The 23,856-nt window shown below is 41.3% G+C and overlaps 1 protein-coding gene and 1 long non-coding RNA gene across 8 annotated transcripts in view; one reads left to right on the top strand and one right to left on the bottom strand.

Annotated features, from left to right (window-relative positions):
- The window catches only part of LOC309538833, a 379,365-nt gene that overhangs the window by 159,679 nt on the left and 195,830 nt on the right, over positions 1 to 23,856 (bottom strand). The gene's annotated exons all lie outside the window — the stretch shown is intronic.
- CDH10 (cadherin 10) overlaps positions 1 to 23,856 on the top strand; it is a 408,163-nt gene that overhangs the window by 308,438 nt on the left and 75,869 nt on the right. For 5 of the 7 annotated variants that reach the window (XM_082234350.1, XM_082234349.1, XM_082234348.1 and 2 more), the window contains exon 2: positions 14,405 to 14,780. The exons of 1 other annotated variant lie outside the window; for it this stretch is intronic. In XM_082234350.1, coding sequence (XP_082090476.1) covers positions 14,550 to 14,780 — 231 coding nt within the window. In that variant the 5' untranslated portion in view covers positions 14,405 to 14,549. Of the gene's footprint in view, positions 1 to 5,744; positions 5,767 to 14,404; positions 14,781 to 23,856 lie in introns of those variants that run through there. One more of the 7 variants, XM_082234351.1, reaches the window with a different exon arrangement.

Raw genomic sequence — 23,856 nt, 5'->3', positions numbered from 1 at the left:
CTCTAGAAATCACATTGCAGGGTGGGTAGGTATCATATTGTTCCTCCCAATATGATGCTCAGTATGACTTGCAATTTTTCTGCACATCTCATAGCTCTAATTTTCTAACCTCCCTGAGCATGACTCTTTGCCTTCCAGTTGAGTATGATTGGGTGGCAGCATACAAGGGAGCAGGCACACATCCCATTGAGATTTGGATCTGGAGATGATTGAGGCAGACTGACTGTAAGCCCAGCAATATTTGAATATGGGGATATACATGCAAGAAAATGATTCTTCTGGGCCCTGGGATTGCTTAGGTTGTTTCTAGGGATGGGCAAATCTGTCCATTTTTCAGATTCTCGTTTTCCCAGTTATAAATTCAATCCTCCGACTCAGTTTGAGATTTCTTTTCTTTTAAAAATCCTCATGAAAATTCACCAGCACTTCAGTATGAGTTATCCTAATACACATTGGTTCTATGCAATTTCTCTGATGTACACATATTTGCAAAGCAATGTTTTAACTTATTTCCACTAATTTAGGCATTTTTATGCAAATGTTATCCCGGCAAATGTGTATGTACTTCTGTACACAATACCTGGCTCGAGAACTGCGTCACAAATTCAGAGAGATATGAATTTCCAAGGATGGGTGTGTTTCAGTTAGCACATTTTTTCAGAAACTGCAAATTAGTTAGATTCACCTTTTTATCTGAACGGAATCAAATTTCTTCCCCTTCCCTAGTTCCTAATGAATACTCAGTTGCATACACAATCTAACTCTAATGCATCTTGTCAAAAGTTTATGATGGGGGAATAAAGAGAGGCTGAACTCATTTAGACTCCTTGAGCCTCCTCTGCACTTCAAAAAATACTTGCTTAAAGTTTATGAAGGGGAATACAAGTACTGACAAGCTATGTAGTCTCTCGAAGCCCTTGCAAATAATAAATGCAAATAATAAATACGGAAGAGGGGAGGAGAAGGACCCAGACTGCATGCCAGTTCTAGCTTGGGAATCCCATTAAGGGCTTAGGTACGTGTGTAAGAGAAAGAATGCTCAAAGTTGCAGAGCCAGTGTGGTGTAGTGGTTAAGAGCAGTGGACACGTAATCTGGTGAACCGGGTTCGATTCCCTGCTCTTCCACATGCATCTGCTGGGTGACCTTGGGCTAGTCACACTTCTTTGAAGTCTCTCAGCCCCACTCACCTCACAGAGTGTTTGTTGTGGGGGAGGAAGGGAAAGGAGAATGTTAGCCGCTTTGAGACTCCTTTGGGTAGTGATAAAGCGGGATATCAAATCCAAACTCTTCTTCTTTTTCTTCAGAGGAACAAAGGAGGGGAAGAGTAATATAGAGGTTGTCAACATGGTGTCCTTCAATTGTTTGAGACTGCAGTTTCTGCCAGCCTCAGCCAGTATGGCCAATGGCCAGCGATAATGGGAGTTGTAGGCAACATCTGGAGAGAACTACAGTGGGTATCTCTGAGTTAATGGGACGTCCCCTTTCTTGCTATGAAAAAGGGTGTAAGTGAGATGCAAATAAGGGGGGAATGTGTGTGCATCCTTTTGGTTTCAGGTCCCTAACTTGAGTGGGTGCAAGTGCATTTACTTTGGGTTACAGATGCTTTAGGTCACAGACACTTCAGGTTACAGACTCCACTAACCCAGAAATAGTACCTCAGGTTAAGAACTTTGCTTCAGGGTGAGAACAGAAATTGTGCGGCAGCAACGAGAGGCCCCATTAGCTAAAGTTAAGAACAGTTTCAGGTTAAGAATGGACCTCCAAAATGAATTAAGTGAATTCTTGACCCAAGGTACCACTGTACTGTGTTGTCATGCCAATGTGATGCTTGGTTGTGTCTATGTGATGCTTCGGGGCCCTCGATAGCCAATCAATAGACGGATACAGATTCCCGAGGTTCCAGTCTCCCTGGAGAACCACTCGCATGGTCCATGCTAATAGAGTATAGCCAGTGTAAACTACTTTCTTGTCACTGGATGATGGATCCTGAGAGGTTTCCATGAGTTTTGAACTCAGTTGAACTCAAAGTTACAGGGGAGCATGCTATCCTGGCAACACTTTTCTGGTGACACTGTGGGGATATGCAAAATACTCTTGAAAAATATTCACTAGTCTTACTGACTTTTTGTATCAAAATATGTATCATTAAGCACAAATGCCATTTTTGATTCACTCACATCCGTGCTGCAATGAGCAGAGGAGTGCAAAATCATACCCATAGCTAAATTCTGATCTCCACATTATTCCAAGAGGTGCAGGTCAGGTACTTTCATATAACTCCAATTTCCTCAAGCATCCCTGGGAATAATAAAGGGAAAGGTTTTGAAAGTAAAAATAAAGAGGAAGTTGCATTTCACTGGAAGAATAATTATTCAGCTTTATAAAGGTGTCTCCTCCCCTGCACTTTTCATCTGGAAGATGATTATTTTCATCGTGAGACTTGTTCTGTTGGCACCTGTCTGTCTATACAAGAGAGCTTACTCGTACTGCCACCATCTAATTAGCAGTAATGGTATTCTCCATGGTTTATGCTTGGGCTGTAGCACAACTTTGAGACGCTTGCATACAGACATCAGTGAGCACATTATTAAATTACACAGTCTCCTAAGCATGCACTGTTTCTCCGTGCCCCAGTTCTTCATGCTTTGGTGAGCCGGTTCTGCTCTCTGAAGCTGCAAGGCTTCAGCCTGAGCAGACGCTGCAAACTCTTGATGAGCTAAGGGCTGGTTTTTAGATGCTTGCCAAGTTTTTATACTGCTTCCATTTCTCTGATAAACTCAGTAGCTGACTGACAGGGTGAGAGTGCTGAAAAGCAAATGCCCAGAGACTCCACATTTTATCTCCCCTGGAGGGAGAAAGTGTCTTTCTATAGGCAGTCAGTGTCATTCAATGAAAATCACACTTCAGGGCAGGAAATTACCTGGAGGACACAGGAAATGTTAACCTGGTTCATTCAGTTTTAATCTAGATTGTTGAAAGCATGCTAGCATATAGTGCCCTCTCTATCCTAGGGCATCCACCATTTTAAAAAATAAATTAAAAATGTTCAATAAACAGAATAAATATCAGGTGCAACTATTTCAGAGACTTTTTGTTTTTAAAGGATCAAATTTATAATCATCCAAGTTACTTCCTATAATAAATATAAACTACCTGTATCCAGGCAGAGGGCCTTCTTGGTGGTGGTGCCATCCCTGTGGAACGCCCTCCCATCAGATGTCAAGGAAAGAAACAACTATCTGACTTTTAGAAGACAACTGAAGGCAGCCCAGTTTAGGGAAGTTTTTATTATTTGATGTTTTATTCTGTTTTAAATCTGTTGGGAGCTGCCCAGAGTGGCTGGGGAAACCCAGCCAGATGGGTGGGGTATAAATTTATTATTATTATTATTATTATTATTATTATTATTATTATTATTATTGCCTTTTATACTGGTTCAACATTTTTCCACACCTTTCCCCATAGTCATTTGTATTAATTTTCCTATATACATAAGAATTGTGCAGTTAATTATCATATTTGATTTACATCAGACAACACTTTAATATACTTAATAATTAGCCTGCATTGCCTTAGTGGATATCAGAAGCAAAACTGGATGGTGGAGGTCTATATACAAAATTGCAGATTCAGTTTATGTATACGTTTGGCCCAACAAATAATTGCTACAGCTGGTATACCAGAGGTATGTTTGTTACAATATACTTTCATAGATAACTTCAAATGTTTTGGCAAGCCTGTGTCATTTTTACCGGCCCCGTGACTTCAGGGTTTTCTTTGCAACTATAAAGTTAAGGAGGAAAATAAATGGAGACTCTCAGAATGCAGGAAAAAGGTGTGCAAGACTTACAGATGGGATCAAGATTGTTGCGAGAAGCCATGGACCTTGCTTCCCCCACCCTTCTGTTGGTGGTTGGTTTATAATCATAATTGCAGTGGTACCTCGGTTCTCGAACGTCTCCATTGACGAACATTTCAGAACCCGAACGCCGAAAACCCGGAAGTAAATGCTTCCATTTTTTAATGTGTCTCATAAGTTGAATGGCTTCCATTGCATGTTTTTAAATTTTCTCAATTGAATTTGCAGACAGCCCTTTCTGCTTCAGTTTTTGAACATTTCAGAACTTGAACTGTCTTCCAGACTGGATTACATTTGAGAACCGAGGTACCACTGTCTTTCGTTCCGACACAGAAGATGAGAAACTGTGCATCCTAACTGTAGCTTTCATGCTGTTGTTGTTGTTAGCAAACATTGATTAAAGGATGCGTGCATTACGAAGCTGAAATCAAGCCCTATAGAGGGTTTTGCCTGTACTGGAAAGTATCAGTGCGAATTTTAGTAGCTATAGATGGAGACTGGTTTATGTTCTGAGGTGCATAAGGATGCAAATAATGTCATAAATGCTTGTATGCTGTGCTTGTCTTTTTTTAAAAATAAGCATATTATAGGTCACAGATGGAAAATTTATGGCTGTGTGAGCAGCATGCTGGTTCATATGTGGTTAACTGTGCAGCTGCTTTGTTCCAGACTTGACATATGGGAATGAGGCAAAGATGAAGCAGCCATGTACCGTAACTTCCCATTGCAGTACATATCCCTTTATGACCCGGACCTCAGCTGGTGGGCTGAGGGAAATATATGGAGTACTGTGTAGGTGCACAACAAAGAGAGAAAGTGGGAATGCGCATGAGGTTAACAGAAACATTTTGCATGCACACACACCAGTTTTGAAATAAATGTGGGATTTTATCCTCAGATGGAGAATCTGAGGAATTTATTTTCATTTGTTGCAATTAGCAGAATTTCTCTGTATAGGTTTTTCATATGTTCTTAGGTCACTGGAAAAAAAATAATAATTTTGAAGACTGCCCCTCAGATGAAAATTTGAAGAATTTTGAAGGAAGCCAAAAGAGTTTCAATAAGATGAATGAAATACCTTGGGTCAGTGGGGTTGGGGTTAAATATCCCCGGGTATATGGTGTATATGGGTTCAAGAGAGAACAAAAACAGGAAACTCTGAAAAATGAATATTTTGGGCTAGGCCTTACAGAGCTGCACACTACCCAGTCTTGCTGTAGATTAAAATTATTAACTTCTCAAATTAATTCTATACTATGCATACACTTTAATGAGTACACAATGAAAATATCCAGAAGTTATTTTTGTACTGTGAAAAATAATGCTTAGTGTGTTAAAGGTTGCTTACCTAAACTGTACTTACAATGTAATACAGCACAGAGTGAGTCTTGTTGACTTTATGGCAACTCTTTTATGTTTTAAGAGTTTTCTAAGGGAAAGATTCCCTTGTGTTCACTATACGAACACGGCTGCTCTCGATTACCAGGGCTTTTTAAATGCACAGAAATACACCATTGCTTTCAGCTAGGTGATCATGAAAGTTCCTGCACTTAAGGCAACAAACAGGATTCAAGCAGGAGTCTCAAAAGGGGTAGATATGGCAGGCCAGGGGTGGAAGAGAGACGTGAAACTACTATAGGAATCCATTAAGCAGCCTTGCCTGCCATCTCCATGTGCATTAGCTAGTTTTGTAACTTCGACAAATTCCATCCAAGCTTTCATTCCACTGACCTAATTTAACAAGAAGGAAATTCAATAACAACTGCTAACATCCAAGAATTATTTCCCCAGAGAAATTTAACAACACTTCGACATCAAATGGGAAAGTGCGGAAAGTAGAATATATATGCCTATGAAGCTAGGAGCGAAGAAACAGACCTGTGTAAAGTGTATCCCTCTCACACTGGTAGCCCAAAAAGTGCTCCATTTGATTAATCTGTTGTTTTTTTAAAAAAGCTATAGATATAGTGGACAGTCCTTACTGCCACATACTGAACTTTGAACAATAAAGCCAAGTGTTTTCTGCTATATAAATATTAAAAATGTGCATCTATTTGTACACCTGTCAGGGAAATGTTTTCCTGAAGCAGAATCTTTGTGCCACATGAAAACTTCCTCCAAAGATCTCCATGAGCAGCAGGAGATTGTGTGTGTTTGTTGATGATGCAGACGAGGATCTTCAATGCTGCTGTCATCTTGAACAGAGCTGATTATCACTTGGCAGGACCAGGAGAGAGGGTACCTAGAATTGGCTCCCCCTCACTTCACGATGAGTGATGGACGTTGTCAGAAATGACAGCAGAGACCATCTCTCTGGTAGAATGTGCTTGCGGTTCTCAGATCGCTGGATGTCATTTTCCCAGACAAATGATCCACACATGGGAGTCTTGTTTCCATGAACAAATTGTCCTTGATGTATAGGGGCATATATGTCTGACTATGTATGCTCTCTGGCATGATAGTTTGACTAAAAATCCCTATATTGTTTCATTTATGCTGCAGACTGAATATTGCAGTTTGAAGCAACTGGAAGCATAAGAACTGACTCCTTTGGAAATGAAACATTGCCCAGGCCCATGGAAATATTCTTTAAACTTTCTGATAGAACTTTCTTTAAAACAGAATTAAAACATCAAAAATACCTATACAATGTCATGTACTGTCCAGCACAGGCTCGGCATCTTACAAATATGAAATAATCCAAAAGAATTTATAAGCAAAGGGCCCTCTCTTTCTCTCCAGCCTACTTTCCAGCCTCCGGGTTGTTTGCTCTCCCTTCAGGAGAGCAACCATTTCCTTGCATTGTTCTCCCTGTAGCATTCAGAGAGAGAACTGTATCTGCATGTTCACTCTATTGAGTTTGGAAGACAAAGACTCAAGGCAACTCCTTTTAAAATGAAGATTTCAGCTCAATACCTCTCATATGATCCCAGGTTACAACCCTCACATGTTAGCTACCAGAGAACAGTTAGTTAATCATTAACCCATTAAGGAGCTCAGAGTCCTTTAGAAAATAACGTTGGAAAAACTCCATTGTTAGCAACCCTTCAGAAATCCACATTTACCTAATTTCCATTTTAAACCTTCATTAATTTGTATACATTTTTCATTTCTGTGTGAATTAAACCATTATACTTAACAATTTACATCTCTTTGGGGCAACATAAATGTTTCATCATGCTTTATAATTTAGTGATGTTGTACCATAATGGTTATCTGAAACCAAAGAGCCTTTGTTTTCCCCAATGTAAATTTCTCAATAATATCCCTACAGAAAAAGCAAGGGCATGGTTGGCAAACCCATTTTTTCTCGCAAGATTACTAGGAAGACCACAATGAGTTATTTCGGTCCAAAGCTTATCTATCAACAGCATTAGTACCACACCTGCAATAAGATTCACACCATGGCTGTGAGCTACAGGTATTTTATGGATAATGTTCTGTAATGAAGGATGCATGACCATTGGTGATAACCTTTAGAGAGAACAAATTAGTTGCAGGACAATGTAATAAATTTAATCACTGATATAGGGATGAGGAACCTGTAGCCTTCCAAATGTTGTTGGACTCCAGTTCCCATCATCCCCAGTCAGCATGGCGAAGAAGAAAAAGAGGAGGAGGAGGAGTTTGGATTTGATATCCTGCTTTATCGCTACCCGGGGGCGTCTTACCCATAGAGGCTAGTGGCGTGGGGCGCCAGGGTGCCAAGTTCTGGAAGGTGCCAGGGAAGAGTGGATACAATCTGCTAGGCATCTCTTTGGCTCTGTCCCACATGGGCTGTTAGGACTGCAGCCCAATATATTAGTCAGGCATGGTAAGGAGTGGGTGGCGCTGTGGTCTAAACCAGTGTTCCCCAACCTTGGGCCTCCAGCTGTTTTTGGACTACAACTCCCATCATCCCTCGCTAGCAAGACCAGTGGTCAAGGATGATGGGAATTGTAGTCCAAAAACAGCTGGAGGCCCAAGGTTGGGGAACACTGGTCTAAACCACTGAGCCTCTTGGGCTTGCTGATAAGAAGATGAGTGGTTCAAATCTGTGCGATGGGGTGAGCTCCCATTGCTCTGTCTCAACTCCTGCCAGCCTATCAGTTCAAAAGCACATCAGTGCAATAAATAGGTATCGCTGTGGCAGGAAGGTAAATGGCATTTCTGTGTGCTCTGGTTTCCGTCAGTGTTCCATTGTGCCAGAAGCGGTTTAGTCATGCTGGCCATATGACCCGGAAAGCTGTCTGTGGACAAACACCGTCTCCCTCAGCCTAAAGTGAAATGTGTGCCTCAACCCCATAGTCGCCTTTGACTGGACTTAACCATCCAGGGACCCTTTACCTTTTTATAGCCTGCATTAGAGCTGTATATGTGTGCGCGCGCACACACACATTTTTATGGGCACACAGCCCCCCCCCCCATATATCAAGTAATTTTGACTTCAGGGGAAATGTAACAACTTGTAACTGGCATAGTATTTTGGATTCCAATCTGTGTCATTCAAGCTGTTATACTCATTAGATATGGTCTACAGGCATCTTCTTTGAGAGAAGACAGCTCAGTTGATTCCCTAAAAAATGCACGTTATACAAGGCGGCAAATCGTTTACAATTCAACGTTAAGCTGAATGACTCATTGCTGCAAGTTCTGGCCTATGCAAAAATGCACATTGTTTTCAGTAGTTTTGGTGTGAATATCCCTGTCACGTTCAGATGATGCATGAAGCTCAACTTCTGTATTTAATCAACAGATGAGTTGGGTAAGAAGTAAAAGGGTACGGTTAACATGAATTCAGTCCAGTATGTATCACAGCAGCACAACCATGCTTAGCATTTATCCCATGCATTAGAATAGGGGTGGGAAAGCTGTGGCAATCCAGAGGCTGTTGACTCCAAATCCCATTAGCCCCAGCCAGTATGGCCAGTGGTCAGGGCTCAACAGAGTTGTAGTTCAAAGGTTGTCCATTGCTTTTTTAGAATATTTGAAACACTTTTCTCTTAATTGCCCCAGCAATTCTTACAGCCATTCAGTTGAATGAGGGTGCCTTGTTCAAAGCCACCTATGCAGGTGCAAGACCTGAAGCTTCCTAATTTGTAGTTCATTCTTTAAGTCACATGCAGATAAAAAAATGGCAGTAATTTGTAAATGCCTGTGTGTATTTGTATGTGTGTGTGTGTGTGTGTGTGTGAGAGAGAGAGAGAGAGAGAGAGAGAGTGAAAGAGAGTGACTGAATACTCTGAGAGCTACTCTGGTTTATTTTAATAACCACAGCTGAAGCTGCACCAACCAAAATTTAATGCTAGTTTGAAAACACGTCAAAATGCAAATAGATAAATAGGGACCACTCCGGCGGGAAGGTAAACAGTGTTTCCGTGCGCTGCTCTGGTTCGCCAGAAGCAGCTTAGTCATGCTGGCCACATGACCCGGAAGCTGTCTGCAGACAAACGCCAGCTCCCTTGGCCTATAGAGTGAGATGAGCGTGCAACCCCAGAGTCGGTCACAACTGGACCTAATGGTCAGGGGTCCGTTTACCTTTACCTTTACCTTTACCCAAGACTGGGAGCTGCTACCCCTACTTTTTAGATCACGAGATCCCACTTTTCTGTCAAGGACCTTGAGGTGGCATACATGGCAAATGTAAAGATAAAGGGACCCCTGACCATTAGGTCCAGTCACAGATGACTCTGGGGTTGCGGTGCTCATCTCACTTTACCAGCTGAGGGAGCCGGTGTACAGCTTCCGGGTCATGTGGCCAGCATGACTAAGCCACTTCTGGCAAACCAGAGCAGCACACAGAAATGCTGTTTACCTTCCCGCTGGAGCAGTACCTATTTAACTGCTTGTACTTTTTGCTTTCAAACTGCTAGGTTGGCAGGAGCAGGGACTGAGCAACGGAAGCTCACCCTGTCGTGGGGATTCGAATCGCCAACCTTTTGATCGGCAAGCCCTAGTCTCTGTGGTTTAACCCACAGCACCACCGTGTCCCTGGCATACATGATACTCCTCCCCATTTATTCCCACAATGGTCACCCAGTGAGCTTGGTGGCTGAGTGCATTTTTGAACTCTGGTTTCACAGGTCGTAGTCCAAAACTGGATCCAGGAAGAAGAGTTCCTGGAACTCCAGGAAGGGTGAAGTTGTCTCAGGTTGATGTGCACTTTTCTTATCTCTTTCAGGTGGATTTCCAGCTTACTATTGCATGTCCTCTGATTTGTCTAAAACACTCCTTCTCAATCTTTTAAACCCATGCCTCCTTTTGCTAACATAACTCTTCAAACCTGGCTCCCCACTCTTCAAACCTGGCTCCCCAGATTACTTCATCTGAATTTTCAAATGGATTGAAAAATTGTGACTTTAATTTTATTCAGTGGTTCCTTGGTTCTCAAACGCCTTGGTACTCAAACAGCTTGGAACCCAAACACTGCAGACCCAGAAGTAAGTGTTTCTGTTTGCGAACTGTTTTCAGAAGCCAAACGTGCTCTGCTTTTGAGCGCAAAACTTCCATTTTGAGTCTGTTTTTGCTATTTATTTTGCCTTTTTGTTTTAGCAGCTCTTTTTTTTTTACTGCGGAACCCAGTTCAGCTACTGATTGATTGATTGATTGATTGACTGATTGATTGTGTGACTGTGGTTTATTGCTTTCATTTTATGGATCAATGGTCCCGTTAGATAGTAAAATTCATGTTAAATTACTGTTTTAGGGGTAGTTTTTAAAAGTCTGGAATCGATTAATCCATTTTGCATTACTTTCTGTGGGAAAGCGCACATTGGTTTTGGAATGCTTTGGTTTTGGAACGGACCTCCGGAACAGATTAAGTTTGAAAACCAAGGTACCACTGTACTTATACTTTCTGGGAGGAACACTCACCCCCTGCAAGATTTTCATATGCCCTCTCTCTGGGCTTAGCTTCCCCCTTGGTCATGGTTTGGTTATAGTACTAAACTCATTGCAAAACAGTCTATTGAAAATTCAAGTGTGAGTTTGTCAGGAAAACACAAAACCATTTTTTTTTTTAAAAAAAAAAAACACAACAGCAGTAATTTCTAACTAATACTCTGTGTAGATATAAAGTGATAAAGGTCAGGGCTTTGCACTTAGAATTACAGAGTCTACTGATTGCTAATTCATTTCTAGGGAACAAAATGATTTGCAAAGCGTATACATTGTTAATCGGTCAAGGCAAGCCTCATTATTTTTTTCTTTTCTTTTTTTGAAGTACTGTAATAATGGGCATAGCTCCCTCATCTGATTCAGAAGGGGGTGTTAAAGTGGATTCCTTTGGAGAGTATTTGCTTGATGCTCTAAATTTAATCCAGCTCAGATAACTCTATATTAAATTGTGGCCCTGTGTAGAGAGCCAGTGTGGTGTAGTGGTTAAGAGTGGTGGTCTCGTAATCTGGGGAACCGGGTTCGCTTCCCCGCTCCTCCACATGCAGCTGCTGGGTGACCTTGGGCCAGTCACACTTCTCTGAAGTCTCTCAGCCCCTCACCTCACAGAGTGTTTGTTGTGGGGGAGGAAGGGAAAGGAGAATGTTAGCCTCTTTGAGATTCCTTAAAGGGAGTGAAAGGCGGGATATCAAATCCAAACTCTTCTTCTTCTTCTTCTACTCCCAGGTATGTCATTGAGAGTGGGATGAGATGCAGAAGCTTCCGTGACTCCTCCTTTGTGTGGCAAGGTCCCAAACCCACCCGGGAAGTGGAATAAAAACACATGAAGCAGTATTTTAGGTTAATGGGTGAAAAAAAGCCACAGCTTTATTGGTTACAGAATGTGAGTGGTATTGGCTTAGGCATTGGAAACCACACAACTATATCTGACTCCTGCCCATCTGCAGGAGTCTTGGAAGGGCTAACCACCAGTAGGGGGAGCCCTGCTGATGCACATCAACTAGGAACTCCCCCAGGGTCACCGCTAGGGGTCGTGCCATGACCCCCCCCATCTGGGGCTTCAGACAGAGACCATGCCCCCCAGATTCCTTTAGCGGAATACCTTTGAATTAGGAGGGGTAGGTGATGGCCACTAGCTCCCCTCCCCTTTGACCAAATACTCCAATACCTAACTGCCAAACCTTACAAAGTTGTGACAATTTGCTATGAGGTAGGTGAAAAACCAAATGGCTGGTGCCAATTTGCCAAGTGGAAAAAATTCCTACCAGGCCCCTTGGACAACCAAGGTGAGCAACCAAGATCCTTAGCAAGGTCAAAAAATAAAGAGCCTAACCTAAGGGAGGGACGGCGGGAGAACTGACCGAGCAGGGAGAAAACAGGGGTGAGTCCTCAGCCACGGACAGTTTAAAAAGCCCGTGCCACACCCCCGGACCACCCGGGTTGGACGGCCTAAGGATGATGTGGCCAAGGACCAACCAATGGCGCAGGGGCTATCCCACCCCATGCGCGTGGGGAGGGCTTGCTCCCAGCCTTCAACATCATCTCCCCAGGAAGGAGAAATGGCTTTACCATCAGAAGGGAGAGTCGTAGAGTTGTACAGTTGGAAGGGACCCTGAGGATCATCTAGTCCAACCTCTTTATAAGGCAAGAATATGCAGCTGTTCCATATGGGGTTCAAACCTTCGACATTGGGGAAAACAAAAGACGAGCTTGTCAAAGCCTCTATGACATATTGGGCAATAGATATAGGACGTAATATAGATTTTAATCTCTGGGGAAAACTTTGGAAGAGTGATCCGAAGTTTACAGCATGTTATTCCTCAAAGGAGAGCTACCTGAAAATGATGTACCAATGGTATTTAACTCCGAGTAGACTTACTTAGATGTATAAGACTGAATTAGATAAGTGCTGAAGATGCAATGTGGCTGAGGGTACATTCTTTCATATGTGGTAGACCTGTAAAAGGGTAAAAGAGTATTGGGAAATAATTATTATAATAAATTTCAAAAATGTTTAAAAGTATACTTTTCCAAAAAACAAAACAAAAAACAACAACCCAGAGTCCTTTTTGTTGGGGAGAATTCAGATGGAAATTCCCAGGCGTCAAAAAAGGTTATTTATGTATGCCACTACTGTGGCCCATGTTTTGGTAGCCCCAAAATGGAAAACAAGCAAGGTTCCAACCAAAGAAGAATGGTGACTTAAACTGATGGAATATGAGCAGCTTGCAGACCTAACATATAGAATAAGAGAACAAGAAGAACATACATTTAAAGATTGGAAAATATTTATTGAATATATGAGGGGAAACTATGTACACTTGAAAATGTTGGCAGCATTAAGATAAATTCAATAGTGTAAATAAGTTTTGATGGATGTAATAATGGAGATATTAATCAATAATAAAAGGAGAAGGGAAGTCATTGATATTTTAATTTTGGCTAAATGAATATTCTAAAATGTAAAACAGAAAATTCATATATATGAAACTGCGACCTTGGCATTATCAGCACCACACTCTACCCAGCTGGGCTAGGCAAGTTCAAATATAACCAAAGTTACGGAAGGGTGCAGAGGGATGTGGGGAGAAGTGTTGAGCTTCAGCTTTTAGGGAGGGCTCCTGGGTAGGCATGGAGCGAATCTGTTCAATTTAGGTTCATCCATTAATGTCATATCATAATCACATAGAACCTATCTATAGTACAACAAGAAGTTCAACAATAGGCAGCTGCCAAAGGTTTGATTGACCACTAAGTCTGACTTTAACAAAGATAGTTGCATTTTAGGGATTCTAATACCATTGTGAGCTAGTGTTGCCAAAGAAGTTAACGGACAGGAGAGCACAGATTGGAGTTCCAATTTGACAATTTCCTAACAAATATTTTATGAACAAGTAAAGACATGTCTTTGGTATGCAGCGCTTGACCCTGTATATCCAATATGGCAAAAAAACAAAGGCCACCTTCCATTTCATCAGTCCTTCCATTTACATTGGCTTTGTATCCTGCGTTGGATTTTGCTGGAACTTTGCATCCCAGAATCTCTCTCTTAGAAAGTTTGCTTCTTGTCATGTTGTATTTCTTCCGATGCATATGATGTCCTCTTTTGCCATTTAAAGTACCCTGGGGAACTAGTATTCCACCATTTCTGTGGTTTCGAAAACAGCCTTTGCATTAGCCTTTAAGTGCCTCTTGGTAACAAGATTAATAAAACACTGGGTTACTTGTAAGTCAAATCAGGTGGAAAACATTTCAAGTAAAGACTGCAGTATTTAATATGTAAGCGCCAATGGTGCAGATCCCCTAGTCTACATGATGAATGTTCTCAACGACCTTAAATACAAAAGTTAAAGGTAAGGGTAGTTGGTGAGGGGCAGAGGAAAACACGTTTATCTGCACAATTCATTTTTCCCGAGCATTTCATGCTGAATATATTTTACAAAGCTCTGATTAGGTGACAGTTTCTAGATAACCTTTATACTTGCCACATCAGCTGTTTGTTTTATGCTTGGGGGAGCTAACCAATTTGCTGTAAGATTTTACAGCTATTCTGCCAGGAACAATGTGAAATCTAATGCAAACAAAGGGAACATTTTTAGCTTGCAATTATATATCTGTAACTGTATTGCTCTCTCTCTCTCTCTCTTTCTCTCTTGCTGTTTCCTTTTCAGATTTTGGATATGCCCAGACGAGAGATGAGCTGGTATAAACAGCTTGGCTTCACGTTCCACTGAAGAATATCTAGAGCTCAGTTGAAGGCAAAGTGTCCAACTTGCAGCCAAAGGCACTTGAGAAGACAGTCAGCAGAGGAAAACCATGATAATACAACAAGGCTTGCTGGTGGTACTACTCTGGGTGTGCCTGCTCCACCCCTGCTTAACAGCAATGGTATTCAGCAGGACTACGGACCAGCAGCCCAAAAGTTTTGCTGCACGTGGAATAGGGAATGAAGGAAAAGCTCTGCACCGCCAGAAGCGAGGCTGGATGTGGAACCAGTTCTTCTTGCTGGAGGAATATACCGGCTCAGATAACCAATATGTAGGCAAGGTAGGCCATATGTATATCTTCTCCTATTCTTCTTATGCATTGCAGCGATTTAATGGTAGGAAATTATCTTTGAGGACTTCATTCTCAAATATATAGAGACCTTTTGTTTGTTCTGTTGAAAAAAATAAAAACAAAAGCTTTGGAAACGGGAGTATTGGATTGAAACACCCATGTTCTAATGTGGATAAATAATCGTGTGATTTTTTTATTTGATTTTTATACACAAAAAGCAACATTTTTGAGTATGACTTAACTTTAATACTTTGTACACCTTCCTCTGGAACACAAGCTATCCTTCATCTTCCAACATTGACTCTTCCTCTGATGAAAAAGGTGACCCTTGCTAACAAACCTGTTCAGAGTTTTTGTTTTAACATGAAGTGAAAAATTGGATTAGTAATTTCATGAGTGAAAGAGTTTTATGTTCAGTTGAAGCATAGGTTTAAAAAAGGACAAAGCCTTATTCTCAAGTACTTTCGCCTGGTTTGAAAGAAAATTGCAGTTCTAGTATAGTAGTATAGTTTTCCAAGTATGTTTTATAGGACCCTATCCTAAGTATCATTTATGTATCACAAAATCTGGCTGCAGTAGGTGGCCATTTCAGTGATTTAATACCTGTAGCCAAACTGCATGTGACCTAGATTTATTAAATCTTCCTCAGATGTGAAAAGTTTGCGTAGCAGCTGACACCATCCCTACCACTCCATTATGACAACATGCCATACACTAGGAAAGCCCTGGTGGGGGTTCCTTGGAAAATTAGTTACCCAGACTTTCATAAATGGTGTCTATCGATTACCCTGCAATGAACAGGCCACAAACAAATACATGGTATGCTGTAGGGGTCATTCTTAATCAAATCAAAGTAACATTAAGGCTGAACAGACCTGGCCATTGTCCCTCATGAGCTCAGTCAGGGTAGATGTGGTGTGCACACTGTTGATGGATCTCAACCAAAACTCTTGCTACCAGCTGCCAAATTGTACAATTCCAGGACGACAAACAGGAACAGAACTTGCTTGACTAGTAACTTGATTTTTAGTTAGCTTTATTATATACAGCAGAGTAAACCACAGCTTTGTACAAGTTACTGTATACACAGACTAGATTCAAACTTCTTTCCAAACTTCAACACTCCAGTGTTCCAACAAGAAAACTGCTTTGTCATTCTGCTTATAAGGAAGAACTTAGCCAATTACCACCTGTTGCTAGGCTTCCTTTATCTCCAAGCAGACTCTCTCATGTACTCCATTTAACTTGGCTTGTTGCCAACCCACTAATTGTTCACTCCAAAAGCTGCTAGAAAACCAAATTCTCAACACACACACCATTTAAATGGTAATGTCCATCAACTTGGGGGGCAGCCTCCTCAAATATTTTATTGGGGGGTGAAGGGACCTCAGCCCCTAGGAGTTCACTCCTATGATCTCAGTGAGCATAATTCTCAGCAATATGCTTGTTTTTCTGTGCAGTACATTTAGCGAATTCTGATTGGGTGAGTCAACCTGGAAAGGGTTCGCTGGAGGAGAAAGTCTGAAAACTACTACACTAGAAGTGCAGAGAGGCCTGTAGCTTACATTACCCAAAGTCCTGTCAGTGCGTAATCTTCCATAGTAGAATGTCAGATAAAAATAAAATCCATGCTTAGAAACACTCAGAGATGATACATGAGTGATTCTATGTCAGAAGTGGCCGTGTGTATCTTCCCTATGGATAAATCCCTAGATTCCGGAGATGACTCTTGCATATCGCTGTCAGGAAGATCTAAGAGACACCACTTCCAATGTTACAGTAGAAATGCACACAAGCACTTGTGAGTTACTTGTGTGTCCTATGAGGGTGCATTTCTTGTAGCAACCATAAGTTGCCCTCAGGGCCACAATTATGGCATCATGAAATCTAGGAGAGGATTCCACAACTAGATTGGGACTGTGGGAACCAGGGATTTCTTTCAGCCAAAACTCACCAGAGCTCAGCTCCAGCACCTCTCAGGTGGGCACCATTGCCAATCTATGAGAACAAGGGAGACGTTCATGGTAAGCTTTATGCGGCACATCTTTATCTAGAAAAATAGCTCTGGATGGAACTCTTTTGATATTTATAATACCTTGTTGTTGTTGTTGTTTAGTCATGTCTGACTCTTCGTGACCGCATGGACCAGAGCACGCCAGGCACTCCTGTCTTCCACAGTATTTATAATATTTCCACAGTAAATACTTCCACAAGTATTTATAATACCTATTTGAAATCAAATAGAAGGACTGGGTCCCAGCATTATGCAGAGAATATTGATGGCCTAATTATATAATATCTAGATAAATCTCTATACACGCTGGCAAAGGGATATTTCAGGGGAAGAAATGACAAGTCATTGTTTTTTAAAATATAATAATAATCCAAGAACAGGTTTGAAGACATTTCATGCTCCTATAGCCTGATCCTAACCATGTTAGCAGGTCTTGATGAAGACTGTCTGGCTAAAACAGTGATGTTCTCTTTTTCATATATTGGGTTTGTTGCTCAGCTGCGTAGACTCAAAAACAAAGATCAGAATTAGTTATTATGGTGGACTTGCTGCCTGGCTTTGTGGACATTTTCTTTATTTTTGCTGAGTTCAAGTAGATTCATGCTTCAAATCTATGTGCAGTTGGATTTCAGCCCCAATGAAATTAGTAGAAAACTTCCAGGGAATTGTGTTTTGGTATAAGGCCACTAGACCACAAAACAATTCAAATAGTTGGGGGAGCTATTCACACAGATCTATGCCTACAAATTAGTGTGCCATTCTCAGCATCAGCGACTCATTTGGAGCCATTCAGGGATAGCCAGAAGGCTTTGTGCTCCTGTGCAAATTTTCTAGCTGAGGTTATTCAAGCGCATTCAAACTCTGGCATTTGAAACAGGAGATCTCTCCTTCCTCAAACCGTTCATCTCTATTGTTAATTAGCAAAATATTTTTGCATCTATGAATGGAGATGTTATATTTTATGCCTTTTGATAAGCAGCAGATTCTCTTGGAAGGGAACAAAAATAGATAAATATGGATTTGCAATAAGTCATATAACAGTGGAAGCTAGCCTGAAAGCATTCCATTTATGCCACATTACCCTGACTAAACATCCACATTGCATTATGTTGCTTTGCTCCAGAACAGACACTCAACTCAAATAACCTCACATAATGTAATGTAACATGCCATATTACATATGCTTTATTAATTCAGATAGGCCAAATTGAATGGGGGGGGGGGAATCATTTTGTCCTCTTTGGCTAAGGAAGCTCATAAAAAATCAATTTATTGAGTACTCCAGAGCTAAAACATAAGATCTAACAATGTTCGAAACATCTTTGAGGGTGAACAACTGCAAGAGGAAGGATTTTCAGCAGGTAACAAGAGTGGAGTCCTGATCTGAGTAAGGGAGCACATTCCAGAATTGGGCTTTTTCTTCAGATACAAGGGGCCAACGAAAGCATGATCTTTAAAAAAAAAAATGTGAATACAGAATGTGTACAGTAGTACCTTGGCTCTTGAACTGAATCCATTCTGGAAGTCCATCCAAATTCCAAAACATTTGAAAACCAAGGATTTTCTGATTGGCTGATTGGCCCCAGAAACAATGCCGACAGCCACAACAGACGTTCAGCTTCTGAAAAACCTTCGCAAACCCAAACACTTACTTCCAGGTTTGTGGAGTTCGGGAACCAATTCGTTTGTCAGCTAAGCCATTCAGGAACCAAGGTACCGCTGTACTTTGGTCTTAAATATATTGTTAAACTATGCACTATAAAACAATTGGATAATATAGGCATAGGAGGTAGAAAATTCAAGCCTTGACTTGGCCCATGCAAGGAATTTGAGCCATTTTCTCATAACGTTTTCCTTATTTTTGCCCTGCCAGAAGATCACAATGTGGTGAGCCACACTTACTCCTAGGAATGGTTGCAAAATCCAAGCCAACTCTCACCGCAATTGAGTGGAGTTCACGGTTTGACAGCTTTAACACGTCCAATGAGGCCAATGAACAAGGACCCTGGGGGATGATTCTCGCAAATGTAATAGAACTAACCACAGGAGTGCCTAAAGGATAACATATTGTGTGTAAATGTTAATGGGTTTGTAAGTGTTCTACAAGAGGCCTTCAGTTTCCCATCTATAAAGTGTACTCGGAGATAATGAGGCGCTGGGGTGCAAAGAAGTAGGAAGGAAGCTGAACGTTTCTCATTCATTAACACCAAAGGAACATGGCACTAGATAGTGGCAAAATTCTCAGAGGCCACAGCTTATTTGTAAGTGAAAGTTGGTGTTAGTAATCAACAATTCTGATCGACACTTCCTACCCAAGATCTAAAGTGACTTCTTCTTCCTATTTGGTTGTTTGCAGCTTCTTTTAGAAACTTGGTTGCATGGATTTTACTTTGAGGAAAAATAACAAGGAACAAAAGCTCTTGGCTGATGGCTTCATTTACAGTGGTACCTCAGGTTAAATACTTAATTTGTTCCGGAGGTCCATAACCTGAAACTGTTCTTAACCTGAAGCACCACTTTAGCTAATGGGGCCTCCTGCTGCCGCCGTGCCACTCCGGAGCATGATTTCTGTTCTCATCCTGAAGCAAAGTTCTTAACCTAAAGCACTATTTCTGGGTAAGCGGAGTCTGTAACCTGAAGCGTATGTAACCTGAGTTTGGATGAGCACCCCCACACACTATACTGTCCGCTGTCGATGCAAACTGATATGTGCAAATGGATTTGAGGACTGTGCAAAATGTTCTTTGCTAGGCCATATCCTTGCATTCATGTCCTAATCCAATGGTTTTAAAACAAGGTGTTTGAGGAATACTGGGGTGTTTGGTTTTTTTAGAAGCTCATTGGGCTTCTAGATAATACCAGCAATGGGCAATATGCATCTCTGAAGACAGCTTTCTCAGACCACCAATTCTTCCAGACACTGTTATTCTGGGGAACATTTCATGCATTCTAGACTGTCCACTTAGCTCAGTAGTGAGGTACATGCCCCAGACATTTTCATTCCCGAAGAGACATCCAAATAGTGCCCCCTGAATAATTTTTAAAAATTGCTGTGGTAGTCTGACATCAATTCTTGCCTTCCTCTATCTCCCCTCTCCTGCTGCCTGAAGAAAGTTGCTTCGCCTTGTTTTATGACAGGACCAGACTTTTCAGGCACTAGAAAACTTGAAAACCATGTTCCTCACAGATGTTTAGCATTGAGAGCTTCAGTTGGAAGGACGAGCTAAATCCTGGCCTCTTCCTTTGATAGTGTGTGGTCAAGTCTTGACAGGATCTGGGTCATTCGGCCAGTTTAGGAGAAGCGAGGGAAGTGATAAGGGACAGAACTGCTGCAGGGGTACAGAATCAGTTCCCCAGATTATTTGGGGCTGTTCTTGCTTTAAATGTGCTTTAAATGGATGGTTGTATGCAGAGTGAATGTGCCTGTGGACACATATTTTTTTCTGCCTTCCACAGGGACATTCAGTTGACCCAGATTGGCTTCACGAACAGTGCTAAAGTCCAGAAGCACAAGCTATTGTCCAAGTAAAAGATTTCAAACTTAAAGGCTGTGTAGAGTAATACAAGTCAATAATAAAAAAAGAGTAGAGTTCTAGAAATATGATATTCATCAGTTCAGCTGTGAGTTGATTCTTTTCTTTGTAAATGAAAATCGATATATTTAAATATGCTTCCCCAGCTAATGAAAACAGTGATGAATCTGTAGGGCATATACATGTAGGAGGTATATTGGATTTTATTATTGGACTATAACTTTTATAGCAATATCTGTCATTGGATGAAGGGGCGGGGGACATTCCAAGAATTCATAACTGACATAGTAGATATATTCTGTTCATAAGCATGAAATTGTTTACCCTAAGATGTGCCATGGCAGTGTCAGAATAGCTGGTTTGGGGATTATAGCTGAACAGCACAATCCCGTGGTCCCTGGAAGGACATCCCAGGATCCAGAAAATTCTGTGGATCATTATCTCCACAAGAGGTTTGTCCCAATAAGCCATAGTGAGGCATTCTGAGGACATGTCAGGAACAGATGGGAAGTAGTCTTTGACCCACTAGATTGAGGGCACTTTAAGTTCCCCGCAATGCTCCTGGAATAGGAGCAAAGTATATTAGCCCTGGGACTGGCATACTTATTTGATTGATTGATTGATTGAGTTTATATATCGCCCTATACTTGGAGGTCTCAGGGCAGTTCACAAGAAAAATAGCAACATATATAATCAGAATAAAAACAACAACCCAAAGAGATATATTTTAAAAGGGTACAGGATGTCAAACAGATCAACCAGAGGACTGGTTAAAAAAGAACGTTTTTGCCTGGCACCCAAAGGTTTATAATGAAGGCGCCAGGCGAACTTCCCCAGGGAGAGCATTCCACAGATGGGGAGCCACAGAGTGGCTGGGGGAACCCAGCCAGATGGCTGGGGTATACATAAATAATAATAATAATAATAATAATAATAATAATAATAATAATAATAATTTATTATTATTTCTCGAGGAGGAGGCACACAAAGGAGGGCCTCAGAAGATGACCTCAGGGTCCAGGTGAGAGCCAGTGTGGTGTAGTGGTTAAGAGTGGTAGTCTCGTAATCTGGGGAACCGGGTTCGCGTCCCCGCTCCTCCACATGCAGCTGCTGGGTGACCTTGAGCTAGTCACACTTCTCTGAAGTCTCTCAGCCCCACTCACCTCACAGAGTGTTTGTTGTGGGGGAGGAAGGGAAAGGAGAATGTTAGCCGCTTTGAGACTCCTTAAAGGGAGTCAATATCAAATCCAAACTCTTCTTCTTCTTCTTCAGGTAGGTTCACAGGGAAAGAGGTGGTCCTTGAGGTATTGCAATCCTGAGCTGCTTAAGGCTTTATAGGTCAAAACCAGCACTTTGAATTGGGCCCGGAAACTAATTGGTAGCCAGTGCAGTTGGACCAGGATCGGTGTAATATGCTCAAACCATCTGGCTCCAGTGAGCAACTTGGCCACTGAATTCTGTGCCTTTCCCATTGGGATAACTGGCAAAGTAAAGATTCTTTAAAACTGGGGGGGGGGGTGAAAGGAGGAAGAATGTGTGAGTGGTAACACATTATGAAGCAGTGCTAGAGCAAGAATGTTTCAGGTTAAATCCCTAGCATCTTTAGGTAGGATTAGAAGGGACTCTCTGTCTATAAAACCTTAGAGAGCCACTGTGAGTCAGAGGGGACCACACTGAACTAGATGGACTTACTGGCATGATTTGTTATAAGGAAATAATCAAAGAAACTCTAGAATTGAAAAAAAATGAGAATCTACCATCTCTCAGTACAATTTGTGATCCTCTTTGAAAATATAGTTTTTAGAAAGGACTTGAATCTTTGAACCTTATCTTGCATCAGTAATATCTCTCAAACTTTGTCAAACTGAGACTTTCCCCTCAACACTGATTAAATATAGAGCTAGGAATCTAGTTAATTTCTTATTGAAATCTGATATTTAAGATCCATTTATGAAACCTTTGCCCAAAGCGTTTTGTACATTGTGAAAAGGTACGCTGACTCTTGAGGGAAATGCTTAAAAGCAATATATTCTGCATCCTCCGACTACTCACTGACTTTGACTCTGAGTGTAGGAAGCACATTTTGCAGTGCAAACATAATAATACCAAACTCTAATATAGCTTAGAATCCTTTTGCCCTTCTTGCTGCCTGTCCTTAAACAGGTTTTGTGCAATAAAAGTCCTCGAGACATTTACGTAGCAGCAAAGTTCCATGACGTTATGCAGATCTCCAAAGAGTGCTGGCACCATCTTGTCTTATCATAGAGCCATTGGCAACTAGGCTTCCTAGATACTTGGGTCAGCTCTTACCTTTGAAACCAGACTGGATTATTATTTTCTAAAGAATACCTTTGGCCACCCTAATCCTCATAATTTTTGGAGAATTTATTGCATTTCATTGTCAAGTATGGGAGTTCCCCCTCCCTTCCGGTGGCTCACCGATAAGAATGAATGAGCATTTGGTAGATTTATAGTCCTTTTATTGCAGCATTCTGTTACAAGCACAAACAGGTAACGCTCCGCAAGTTGCCTACTCTGACTCCTCCCCACTTCCTCAACAAGAAGTGCACCAATGGGAAGTTCCCCCCCCCGTGTCTCCTTTGTTCACTGACTTGCTCGGACCTCCGAGTTTGGGGGAAGGGAGGGGTCCCCCCCTCTTGATTGATGTACCTCCTAGCTGCTCCCTCCCTTCTGGTTGCTTAGCTACTATCTCATAGCTGGTTAGCTCCTCTCTCAACTGTGCAGCTTCTGTGTCTGCCTGTCCTGCTTCTGGAAATGCTGGCAGCAAAGGGGGGGGATGAATATTTGTCCTCTTCTGTTAGGAGCTGACCCAATATTTATTACTTTTCCAACAATTTAAACACAACAAAAAAGACAATACAATACAATACAATACAATACAATACAATACAATACAAAGACACTACATAACACTAACACATTAAACTAACAAAACAAAACAAAAACCGTTTAAAACACATCAAACAATTTCAATATCTTATCTTTCATTCACTTATTTCAACGACCTCCTCACACCTCCCTTTTTGTATTCCACTTCTGTTAATTGTTTCAGCAATTCCTTTCCATCTTCCTCTGTTTTCTATCCTATAATTATCTTGACACATTCTAACCTTCTTTTTTCCTTTAATACTCTATTAATCTATTTATACTTAGTTCCTTATAACATTTCTACTAAAGCCATATAACTTCATTCTGACATCATTCTAACATTCATTAATTTTACAGCATTTCTGTAAATAGTCTTTAAACTTTTTTCAGTCTTCTTCCACCAACTCTTCTCCCTGGTCTCGGATTCTGCCAGTCATTTCCGCCAGTTCCATATAGTCCATCAACTTCATCTGCCATTCTTCCTGGGTGGGTAAATCTTGTGTCTTCCAATACTTCACAATAAGTATTCTTGCTGCTGTTGTTGCATACATAAAAAAAGTTCTATCCTTCTTTGGCACTATTTGGCCGACCATGCCCAGGAGAAAGGCCTCTGGTTTCTTCAGGAAAG

The sequence above is a fragment of the Podarcis vaucheri genome (genome assembly GCF_965113315.1).
Source record: "Podarcis vaucheri genome assembly, chromosome: 8".
Classification (NCBI taxonomy): domain Eukaryota; kingdom Metazoa; phylum Chordata; class Lepidosauria; order Squamata; family Lacertidae; genus Podarcis; species Podarcis vaucheri.
Note: the sequence above shows the minus strand (reverse complement) of the source record. Positions and strands in the feature narration are given on the sequence as shown.